Genomic DNA, 13,093 nt, shown 5'->3' with positions numbered 1-13,093 from the left:
AGGTGAATGGGGCACCAAAGTACCTATATATCTTTCGATTTGCACGAAATTTGGCATGGCGTACTGAGTTAAGTCTAGAATTATGTGTGCTAAGTTTCGTGGAAATTGGTTTAGATTTAGATATAGCTCCTATATATTTTTTCTTTCGAAAAAGAAATGAAGTTAATATAAATTTATCTCTGGTTAATATAAATTAATCTCTGGCAAGTCTCGTTGAAATCGGTCAGATTTAGATATAGGATCAGATATTTATCCAAATAATCAACGGGTGTCAATGTCTGACCAAATGAAAAATGTAGTACAGGTTGCAGAATGACATGTTTACGGATCCAATTTCATTTTACTGGTCCTTCAAAAATGCGACGTCTGTTAGAATTCATCTGTTGAATATACCCAAAGTGGTGAAGGGTATTTCCTTTCTGGTTTTAAAATAAATATGTTGCCACGACTTTTAACTTTTTATTTGGTCAAAGGATATTCGGATTTTTTTCCGGCTTTCTGATTGAATATTTTCCAATCAGATCCCCAATTAGCTCCTGGGTGCGTATGATCATCATAACTTATTTGTCACAACAAACATACGCCTACATGCACGAATACCTATAATTAAATATATTATTTTCGCCAAAAAGTTAGAATATTTTTTTAAAGAAATTTGTAACAAAATTGTTATAGTAGAGTAGTCGCTAATCCATTTACTGAACTTTCACGATCTTCTGTAAATAAAACCAAAAAATAACCAACAAAATTCCCTTTACACGCCAGTATTCCAGTTTCTGCTTAATAAAATGTCTGTTTTTTAACAGTTTATATTTAATTTCGTTCACATAAAGGCCAAGAAAAAGTTTTGTGTTTTTTGGTCAACACTTAATGAACTTTTGTGATAAGCGGGAAAGTATTTTTTATTTGTTGGACGGCAACAAAAAACCAACGTCAAAAAGGAGCAAATGGTAAAAAACAAATTGTTGCCGAGTAATTTTTGTTGTTTTATGTCTGTCAAGCGGAAGGCAAGAAAGAAACAAAAGTGTAAATTGCTGCGTGTTATTTTGTTGTTCACAAAACTCACTCACACACACACTCACTCATTCGTACATACGTTCAACAACACAGCAATTGATGTGGCCTTTTTGGCCTCAGAAGATGGGCGAGAAAAAAACAATCCTCTTTGCTCTAAAAAACTGTTGGTAACTTGGCTTTGTACAAGAATGGGCATTGTTTTCTATGGTCAAGGATAGCATTTTTTTGGAGCAAAAAGGAAAAAAACACACACACTCATACAATATTTTGTTGTTGTTGTCGGTGTTGATGATGGTCTGCATTGGTACAACGGAATGTTGCTGCTGCCGCTCCAACCAAATTGCTGTTGTTTTGTATTGTTAAATTGAAGGGATTTCCAAAATGCCAGCGTGTGCAACAGAATGAGAAATGAAAGACTGAAATCTGTCATACCTTCCCGCCACTATTCAAGATAAAACTTTTTAAGTGGTAGTGTTGTGTTTTTTTAAACGCAACACAATACAACACAAATTAAAAGTTCGCTCTTCTTTTTAGCAATTACATGGCATTTTTTTGTTTGTAGAGTAATATAGAAAATTAAGTTGCTAAAGTGGATTTGAGTCGTTTTTTGTAGCTAATAGAGTTTTTTGTTGTACATAAATGGATAGGCTATTGTTTAAGTTGGGAATATATAGAAATAGTTTTTGGCACTTTGTTAGAAAGGAGTATGGGTTGTAAAACGTGTATAGTGTGATGTTCAATTTGATAAAAGAAAAATCATTTAGTAAGTTTTTATATCCCCCCGCCGTACTGTTTCAAAATTTATAATGCCTCGGTTGGAAAATGTGACTGCAGCCTTCAAATCCAATTACTGATCGAGTTATTATTACAGGAGCTACAACCAAATATCTAGGAGGATTATCTCATAATTTTACAAATTTTGTGATTTAGGAATCCTGAATGTTATTTAGGTATATAATATTTCCGCATTTTTCTGTTATGTTGGTGCATATGCCTGTGAAATATGTTGTAGTATTGGATTGTCAAGTTGTTGTTGTATTTGACATATAAAATAACCCAAATGCACAATTATGGTATAACCGATTTAAGGTATGCCGAGAATATGAACGAAATAAGAAACAAGTTTGGTGAAATATGATTATTTCGTTCACTGTTTACTTCGATCGCAATGGCGTCGTGCATCAATAACACTACTCTCAAGTTCATAGGCCAATAGGGTATTGTTACTTTTAAGTTGTGCAACGTTTGCGCAAAGAAATTCGCACAGAATTGTAAAAAAATCACTCATCGATACTTGTTCGCAAATTTTTGGTAAACAACGTATCTCAAGCAACGTGTTCACCGGACCTGGGCTCCTCTGACTTTTTTCCTCTTCCCGCTAGTGAAGAAACTGATGAAAGGAAACCTTTTTTCTACGATTGAGGATATAGAAGAAAATCGAAAATGGAATTGTTAGAAGTATTGCTAGAATTAAAAAATACCCCACATAGGCATATTATATCTAAGGAGGCTACCATAAAGGTAGCCTTTATCAGTAACTAATAAATAAATAAACGATTAAATTTTTTGATAAGATCTCTTGTAAATGTTCCACACCATTTTAGGTACGGTCGACGTTTTGGCATAGCTACACGCTTCAACTGCACATTCAAATTATGGAATTTCTTTACAAAAATTTAAAAATCTTGCAGTCACACTTCGCAAATCTTAACCCTTTCAGTGTCAAAATTTTTTTTTTCGGAATAAAAATCTAAAATTTTTTACTTAAAATCATATGAAGGCACAGAGTTTAGAAAAAAAGCTATTCTTATTTTAACCCTCGGACAGTTTTGTCTATCTTTCAGCAAAAACATAGATATCAATTGTAACGGTACATAGGATAACGGAAAAATTGCAAAGGAAGAGAGTAATTTTAAATGTCGAATATATTCGACAAAAACACTGAAAGGGTTAAGCAATTTTTGGTCTTCATAAGGTATCTCGTTGAACCGTAATTGGCGTTAAAAATTCCAACTGTTAGGACACGTTTGTGATGTATCCCAATAAAAATCAAAAGCTTTATTACAGCGAATTGAGTACTATAGTACGTTTACATTGTACCGCAGTTCCTTAACCGAGTGGGTTTAAATTGTCAATTCCATTGCATGTATGTCAAATAAATCCACAAAAAAAAATGTTAATCTGGGAAAAAGTTATAATGTTAATGCTGTTTAAGTGTGGAGTGCACATTAAATTTGTCATTCCGTTTGCAACATTTCGAAAAAGTATATATATTGTCGATCGGCATAAAATTCTATGTCGCAAGTGCGTCTGTCCGTCTTTTGAAATCACGACAGAGATCGCAATATCTAAGTTAGAGTCTTGAATTTTCGCATACATTGCTAATATTCCTAGAGTGTTTGGTATTGCTAATAAGATATATTGGTCGACCTTTTGGTGTAGCCCCCATATACCGGTATCGCCCAATATTCGGTACATTGGGGATTTTGAACACGTTTTCCACCTAATTGGCTATAATTTGGTATTTCGGGTTCTCATTGCATAGCACATCTCTATACTATAAATTATTAACATTGACCCAATTTTCAGGGTAGCTCCCCATATACCGGTACCCCCAATATTCAGTATTTTTGGGACTTCGGACACGGTTTTTCACAGAATTAGCTGTAATTTGGTATTTTGGGTTCTCATTGAATAACACATATCTGTACCAAAAATTATTTATATCGACCCAAGTTTCAGGGTAGCCCCCATATACGCTATCCCCAATATTACTCATTTTTAGGATTCTGAACACGTTTTTCCACCGAATTAGATGTAATGAGGTATTTTTTGTTATCATTTTTGTTTTGTTATCATTGCATATTATCAATATTGTCCTATGTTTCAGGGTAGCCCCCATATAATGGCACACCCCAATATTCAGTATGACACGTTTTTTCACAGAATTAGTTGTAATTTGGTATTTTGACCTAAGTTTCGGGGTAGCCCCATTTAACGCTATCCCCATTATTCCTCATTTTTTAGGATTTTGTACATGTTTTCCAACCGAATTGGTATTTTAGGTTCTCATTGCAGAGCACATCCCCGTACTAAGCATTATTAATATTGACCCAAGTTTAAGGGTAGCCCCCATATAACGGCACCCTTCAATATTCGGTATTTTAGGGATTTTGGACACGTTTTACAACCAACTTGGCTGTAATTTTGTATTACTATTCTATAGAACATTTCAGTACTAAAAGCTTTTAACATTAAACACATAGCCCCCACAATGTGGTCCTTCCAATATGGGAATTTTTGACACGGGTTCCAATCAAATTGGCTGTAATTTGGTATTCTGTGTTCTCATAACGGTATCACCACATCCCCGGACTAAAAGTTATTAATATTGACCAATGTCGGTATTTTTGGACAAGCCTTTCAACCGAATTGGGTGTAATTTGGTATTTTGTATTATCATTGGCTGACATATCTCACTACCAAAAACATACCAATATTGATCTCCGTTTTATTTTAGCCCCATATAACGGTAGCTCCACTATAAGACATATTGAGAATATTAATCACCTTTTTCTAACGTAAAATTCCGAAAAAGTTCTAGATCCTATCACAACATGAGTTTTCGCCTAGAAGCTCCCATTAATTTTTGATATTTTGATTGTCATCCTCATGGTGGGGGTATAGAATACAGACTCTACAATGCTATAAATTGTAGATTGGATTGGTAGTATTTTTATTATAAAAAAGTAATTCCCAATTCCTCACTCCTTCGAGCAAAAAAACAATTTAACCACAACATGATGGGGGGACATTAAAAATATAAAAAACTGCGTGCCACCTTATATGGAAACGATTTTAAGCTTCTTCCAGTTTATATGGAACGGTACCTTGTATAAATACCATCCCATATAAACTACAAAGGCTGCAATTCGATGTTCGGATATTCTGTGGAAAACCCATTTCATTACAGAACACGTCCAACATATATCGATGTATTTTCCAATTTGTAATTTTCATGTCCTCGTTTTTAGAGAAGTTCAAAATCCTTCCGGGTTCATGTTTTGACTTAGCCTCCATTTTAAGGTACCTGACAGTTTGTTTATCTATCAAAATGGCCTCATATTCAATATTTTAACTTTCCAGAATACAACCAAGGGAAAATTTGTCACCGAATGAGAACTAAAAATATAAAATTTGGAGCATATCAAAATATGAACTCATATTGAATATTTTCTTTAAACCCGTTTTTCACCTTACAGAATCCCAACCAAGGAAAAAGTGCCTCAAAGTGGGAATCAAACATATAAAATTTGACCAAATTTGGTTCAAACCGACGGACATAGCTTAATATTTATTTTAATGGCAATTTTGGTATGCACTATTTCTTAAGGTGGAGGGTCTACATATCAAGTGGAAATGTAAGACTTTTCAACATTTTTTTAAAATCAGTCACAAAACAATTTAGAAAAGCAGGAAGATCTTCACCGATTGTATGCATTATAGTTTATACAAGAGCTATGTTTGTCTCGAGTAAAGTGCTAAAATTTGGAAACGGTTGTTCAGTAAACGTAAAAGCGCTGTTTTACAATTTCAAAAGCCCTTGATTAGTTTTCGAAACTATAACTAAAATTGATAAAATAATAATAAATAAAGGGTGGGACCCCCTTAAGTTGTTTCGCACCGCACCAGCACCGTCGCTTCTGTAATTATTTGATTTATCGACATGCCAGACATTTGATCAACTATCGTCATGCCTGAGAATAACATCGAACATAGGTATGTAAAGCAATATAATAGAAGAATCATATTTCGAACGAAAAACATAAATTCTTATAGTAGTAATAAACATGTAATGGCTTTCTGACATGTCACAACAACTCAATGACATGGTCTCGTCTTCTTAGAACTATAATAAAATATATATTTGTTTTACAAATTACCCGATTTGTTGACATTAGTAATGGCGTTAAATGACGTTGTCAAGACAAAAAAACTGACTACATTATGGTGGTTAACCTCGTTCTGGTAACATTTAATGGCCATATTTAACGATTACTATTTCTAAACATGAAACCTAATTTTTAGGAATAAAACAATAACACGTGGCGTATGATGAACACATAAATTAATACTCTAACACTTATACGACAAGGTACGAGAGGTACATTTATTCATAACAAACATTAATAAATATGAAATTTTGTCTACTCACCTCTACCACTTCGCCCCACAAAACGTAAATCGTTAAATTTGGCAACTTGATTTTTCATTACCGCCGTTGAATTTCTCAGCTCTGCACAGTAGTTTTCATCGTTACCCGCTCGCACCGTCACCATTGTCCCATCCATAATATCGCCCAGTGATACAACTTTAAACGCCACCGGCAGTGTCTTATTCGAACGCCAGTGGGGCGGTAACACTGTACACACAAACAATGGACTACTGGTACGAATCAATTCACCCGGATGTTCGGTAAGAAAATCACCCAAAGTACGTTCGGCCAAGATATCCGAAGTCATTTTTGTATAGGCCTCATTGAGCAGCTGGGCTGCTGTGGGCGGAGTATTTTGTTCTGTCGAATTGTTGTTGCCATTGGAACTGTTGTTGTTGTTATTGGCATTTGAATTATTCGAACTGTTATTGTTGTTATTCTGTGTATTCGAATTGTTGTTGTTGTTATTGTTGGCCGTATTGGAGGCGGCCGTGTTATTGGCATTGTTGGCCCCACCTCCATTTGTTGTCGTTGTCAGATGCATTTTTGCCTCAAAGTTGTTCACTTTGTGGTTGGTATGCACGGTTGCTGCTGCCGTTGTTGCCGACGTCGGGCACGAATAGTGCTGGGCACTATGCTGGTGTTGTTGGTGGTGGTGGTGGTGGTGTTGGGAGGTTGGTTGGCCGTAATTGGCGGCAACAACTTGTTTGAAACGCACAATTTTTGTAGAGTTTTCTTGCAACGTGTTCAAAAAGAGAGATTGGGATACAATGTTTTTTTTTATTTATTTAATTTGAAGATTTATGTCGATTCGGTGCTCTGCGTGTTTCGTGGCGACTTAGAAAAAAGTCATCTGAAAAAAAACAAGAAAAATAATTATATTAAATATAAAATAAGTATTTTATTTAAATAATATTTTGAGAATATGCATTTTTAAGCAACACAATGAATATAAAAGTAACGTTCTTCGTTCGATACATATATTGTATCTGAAGGTTCTTCCGAAGGACTGTGAAAAATACCCTCTTACCAAAATGACCCCCATTAATCGTTCATGTTATGCTGATCCTTTAAACCTTTATATGAAAAACCACTCTACACAATATATTGGTTCTGCTGATGGTACTTGAAAAAATCCATGCTTATCGATATGATGGTTCTTGAAAAATTTGGTTTATTAATAGGACAAATATTGAAGTTGCGGTTCTTGAAAAAATATTTTTTAACTCCACACTTATTAAAAAATCCATGGTTATTTATCTGATGGCACTTGAAAAAGATTCATTACAAACATCCACGCTTATTGATCTGATGGACCTTGAAAAAATATTCTTTAAAACAATCCACGCTTATCGATCTGATGTGCTTTGAAAAATTATTCTTTAAAAAAATATTTCTTCTTTTTTGAAAAAAAAAATTCGTTAAAAGCCACTCTTATCAAAGAACGTCTTAGAAAAAATATTCTTTAAAGAATCCACGCCTATCATCCTGATGGTAGTTGACAAAAAATTGAAAAATATTCCCTTAAAAAATCCACGCTTATTGATCTGATGGTCCTTGAAAAATATTCCCTTAAAAAATCCACGCTTATTGATCTGATGGTCCTTGAAAAATATTCCCTTAAAAAATCCACGCTTATTGATCTGATGGTCCTTGAAAAAAATATCCCTTAAAAATCCACGCTTATTGATCTGATGGTCCTTGAAAAATATTATTGATCTGATGGTCCTTGAATAATATTCCTTTAAAAATCCACGTCTTGTATGGGTTGATGGTCCTTGAAAAATATTCCTTTAAAAAAATCCACGCTTTTTGATCTGATGGTCCTTGAAAAATATTCCCTTAAAAAATCCACGCTTATTGATCTGATGGTCCTTGAAAAATATTCGCTTAAAAAATCTGATGGCCGTTGAAAAAAATTCTTTAACAAAACCAAGCCTATTAAACTGATGGTATTTGAAAAAAATTCTTTAAAAAAATCCACGTCTATCAATCTGATGGTCGTTGAAAAAAATTCTTTAAAAAATCCAAGCCTATCAATCTGAAGGTCGTAGAAAAAAATTCTTTAATGAATCCAGATTTCTCTGCCTTCCCTCAATTATTATTCCCTCTAAATTCGAAATGTGAATAACAAAACTCATGACGAAAATTAAAAACTTTTTGGCCACATTTGTTGGTTTGATTTTTGGCCAACAAATGGCCAAAAGGCTATTCGAAAAAAACACACACATTCAATTTCAATAAAAAGAAAAAAATAGAACATCTGCAAACAGAATGACATAGAACGCTTAAAAATATTTTGTTGTTGGTTTGTTTGTTCGCCATAAACCGCCAAAAACAAAAAATTGGAATGGTATCTGTCTGACTCTAAAACAATGTGTGGGTGCATGTGTGAGTTTTTTTAATTTTTTCGTGGCTATGGTATGCTGGCCCCAAAATAACATCAAAATACCACAAGATATTAAATGCTTCTTTTGGAATTAAACCCCAATTTAAGGCAACACAGATATCTGGTGTCTATTTTTGTGGAGGTGATGTCCTGCTTTCTTTTTTTTATTCCATTCATCTAAGCCCTGTTAAAAGTGTTGGTAATACTTTATTACTGTTCGACAGTTCGACAACGGTGACTAGGGTCCGTAGAGCAGTAAGAGGAAGAGATTGGCAACTGAAAATGTCAATTATGAAAAACGACACATAACGGCCGCCAAAATCCTGGCGATGATACGCGACAAAAACAAAAACCATGAACAAAAAACGCGGTTTGTCACCTTTTGATTTGATGTCAGAGTGTTTAAGAGCTCTATACCTCAAACTGTTACCTTTATTTATCATTCCCGTAGTCGATTTTGTTTCGGTGGGTTTTTATGCCCCGAACATCACCAGGGAACTTAACAACCTGGGGTCAGGTCATTGTGAACTCTGTGACTTTGTTAAATCAAAATTGATGGTTTCGTGACTTCCGACATTGTTCGAATTGATGTAAATTTGTGTTGTAACAGTCACAGGCAGCCATCCAGCCAGGCAGCAGAAGAAGAAGACAAACTGCCAACACTAGTGTGGCAGTGTTAAATGGCTCTTCTTTTGCCACGGAAGTGGTATCAATTTACTAGAGTTGACATTTTTGCATGTTTTTCTTTGTCCTTTGCTTTGGAGAGCAAAAAAAAAGAACGAAGTCGCCAGGAGGTATGGGCTACAAAGGGGAAACCGTATACTGTAAGAGGACAACCATTATTCTAACTGCGGGATGTTTGTATTTTTTTCCTCCAGTTTAGCGTTTCACCGTTGTAGTGAAGTTTTAATTGGAGTTTGGACCTTAGAAAGGATTTTTTTCCCGCTACCATAAACGTAAAACATACCACATGTGTTGTTAATATCAGTTTGCCTGGGGTTTTTTCTTGCCAAACGACTGGCGAAAATTGGTTACATAAAAACCGTTTAATAACTGGTTTAATAACCGTAAGTCTGGACAAAGTAAAAGAATTTCAAATATTATTAAAATGTTTGACCCTTATTTATATTCCAAAATGAAATTGAGAGAGATTGGCTGAAGTTGGGGAATGTGGAAGGATGTGAAATAAAAACAGGAATAGGTAAATCTATATTTAAATTTACACTTATATTTTTAAAGGTTATTTTTTCAGCGACCATCAGATCGATAGACGTGGATTTTTTAAAGATTTTTTCTTCAACGATCATCAGACAGATAGGCGTGGATTTTTTAAAGATTTTTTCTTCAACGATCATCAGACAGATAAAGATAAAGAATTTTTTTCAAAGACCATCAATTTAATAGGCGTGGATTTTTTACAAAGACCATCAATTTAATAGGCGTGGATTTTTTAAAGAATTTTTTTCAAAGACCATCAATTTAATAGGCGTGGATTTTTTACAAAGACCATCAATTTAATAGGCGTGGATTTTTTAAAGAATTTTTTTCAAAGACCATCAATTTAATAGGCGTGGATTTTTTAAAGAATTTTTTTCAAAGACCATCAATTTAATAGGCGTGGATTTTTTACAAAGACAATCAATTTAATAGGCGTGGATTTTTTAAAGAATTTTTTTCAAAGACCATCAATTTAATAGGCTTGGATTTTTTACAAAGACCATCAATTTAATAGGCGTGGATTTTTTAAAGAATTTTTTTCAAAGACCATCAATTTAATAGGCGTGGATTTTTTAAAGAATTTTTTTCAAAGACCATCAATTTAATAGGCGTGGATTTTTTAAAGAATTTTTTTCAAAGACCATCAATTTAATAGGCGTGGATTTTTTAAAGAATTTTTTTCAAAGACCATCAATTTAATAGGCGTGGATTTTTTACAAAGACCATCAATTTAATAGGCGTGGATTTTTTAAAGAATTTTTTTCAAAGACCATCAATTTAATAGGCGTGGATTTTTTACAAAGACCATCAATTTAATAGGCGTGGATTTTTTAAAGAATTTTTTTCAAAGACCATCAATTTAATAGGCTTGGATTTTTTAAAGAATTTTTTTCAAAGACCATCAATTTAATAGGCGTGGATTTTTTAAAGAATTTTTTTCAAAGACCATCAATTTAATAGGCGTGGATTTTTTACAAAGACCATCAATTTAATAGGCGTGGATTTTTTAAAGAATTTTTTTCAAAGACCATCAATTTAATAGGCTTGGATTTTTTACAAAGACCATCAATTTAATAGGCGTGGATTTTTTAAAGAATTTTTTTTCAAAGACCATCAATTTAATAGGCGTGGATTTTTTAAAGAATTTTTTTCAAAGACCATCAATTTAATAGGCGTGGATTTTTTAAAGAATTTTTTTCAAAGACCATCAATTTAATAGGCGTGGATTTTTTAAAGAATTTTTTTCAAAGACCATCAATTTAATAGGCGTGGATTTTTTAAAGAATTTTTTTCAAAGACCATCAATTTAATAGGCGTGGATTTTTTAAAGAATTTTTTTCAAAGACCATCAATTTAATAGGCGTGGATATTTTAAAGATTTTTTTTCAAAGACCATCCATTTAATAGGCGTGGATTTTTTAAAGAATTTTTTTCAAAGACCATCAATTTAATAGGCGTGGATATTTTAAAGATTTTTTTTCAAAGACCATCCATTTAATAGGCGTGGATTTTTTAAAGAATTTTTTTCAAAGACCATCAGTTTAAAAGGGATTTTTTCAAAGACCATCAGTTTAAAAGGGATTTTTTCAAAGACCATCAAATCGATAGGTGTGGATTTTTTTAATTTTCAAAGACCATAGGTGTGGATTTTCTTAATTTTCAAGGACCATCAGTTTAATAGGCGTGGATTTTTAGGATTTTTAAAGGACCATAAGATCGATAGGCGTGGATTTTTAAGATTTGTTCTGAGACCATCAGATCGATAGGCGTGGATTTTTAAAATTTGTTCAGAGACCATCAGATCGATAGGCGTGGATTTTTAGGATTTTTCAAGGACAATCAGATCGACAGGCGTGGACTTTTAGGATTTTTCAAGGACCATCAGGTCGATAGGTGTGGTGTTTTTATAGAATTGGTTAAGGAATATTTTTTATGAAAAGTTAAGTCATTCTTCTGCCCCTCAGTCTCCGATGGACTCCAAAATTCAGCTCTTCTTTTATAGAAGAGCTGAATTTTGGAGTCCTTTGGGACTGAACTCATCAATCAAATATTGCTAGCTTCGGCTCTACAAAACACCCAGTGCCTTCAGTTCGTCCATTAGAACAATAAAGATTTTCTTTGGGCCTTGTAGCGAAGAATATTTCTTCCACAACCATCTTGACATGAATTTTTTAAAGAATATTTTTTCAATGATTATCTGATTGGGTTGTAAAGTCTCCCTTCTGTTCCTGTATAAATCTCCCATCCACTAGCTTATAGAGACACCTAAGTTCAGTCTCCAAAGGATTTCAAAATGCAACTCCTCTATACAAAAGTTCGGAACTAAGCTAGTCTATGAAATACAGCAAACTTCGGCACTACTTCCCCTCTATGAAATAGCTCATGGCTTCAGTTCGTCCATGAAAGCTCGTTTATGAGAGATACTCTCTTACCACTTGTGTATAGAAAAGACTCCTAAATTCAGTTCGTCTATATAGGTTATATGAAAGACTTCCGGCTTCAGCTGATCTATGAAATATTCCTTCACTTCACTTCGTATTTGAAAGATCTCAGCTCGAAAAAAAATCCGTTTCCTCTTGTCAGTAAGAAAGATTCCCTATCTCCTCTTCCTCTATGAAAAACCCCCTGATTTCAGGTCGTATATAAATCATCTCTTCTTATAACACATATAAATATGTCATCTTTTATTTCCTTGTATTTGTTCCTATCTTCGCGTCCTCTTCTTTATACAGAACCATATATCAAATTTAATTAACTTGTACAAATGATATAACTTTTCTTCTTCTGCTACTGGTTTCCGAAATATCCACTTAAATTATCAACAACAAACGAGCCTTGATTAATGTATATCGGATATAGGCCACAATTATGTGTTTAAGCCAAACAAAGATTTTTGGGACATCATTTTCCCAAATAAAAAAAGAACAACACACATCCTAGCACATAAATATATCCTGGTTAAGGACAACAATGATCTTCGTCGTAAAACCTGACAAGTCTGTACACACAAATGTGGTTGGCAACAGGATGAGCCAGACACCAGACAAACAAAACAACAGCAAATACAAGAAAAAACGAAACATATTTTTGGGTAACCAAACAATGTCCCAATGCAAAGCAAAAAAATGGAAGCCTTCCGAAATCCTGTAGGCACTTCTACAAGGAGACAAAATGTGCACTTTGTTGCATCGTTGCAATCTCACAAATTACGACCATTTAAAGTCATCTGCCTGATGTTGTTTTCTTGTTTTTAG

The 13,093-nt window shown here is 33.9% G+C and overlaps 1 protein-coding gene across 2 annotated transcripts in view; it reads right to left on the bottom strand.

The window, feature by feature from the left end:
- Nucleotides 1-6,776, bottom strand: part of LOC133331234 (runt-related transcription factor 3) — a 42,629-nt gene extending 35,853 nt beyond the window's left edge. For both annotated transcript variants that reach the window (XM_061539637.1, XM_061539636.1), the window contains exon 1: nt 6,233-6,776. In XM_061539637.1, coding sequence (XP_061395621.1) covers nt 6,233-6,776 — 544 coding nt within the window. The remainder of the gene's footprint in view (nt 1-6,232) is intronic.
- Between the last annotated feature and the right edge of the window lie 6,317 nt (nt 6,777-13,093).

This window comes from Musca vetustissima, unplaced genomic scaffold (assembly GCF_032173495.1).
Source record: "Musca vetustissima isolate MV318-11 ecotype Yass unplaced genomic scaffold, APGP_CSIRO_Mvet_v1 utg34185, whole genome shotgun sequence".
Lineage (NCBI taxonomy): Eukaryota > Metazoa > Arthropoda > Insecta > Diptera > Muscidae > Musca > Musca vetustissima.
Note: the sequence above shows the minus strand (reverse complement) of the source record. Positions and strands in the feature narration are given on the sequence as shown.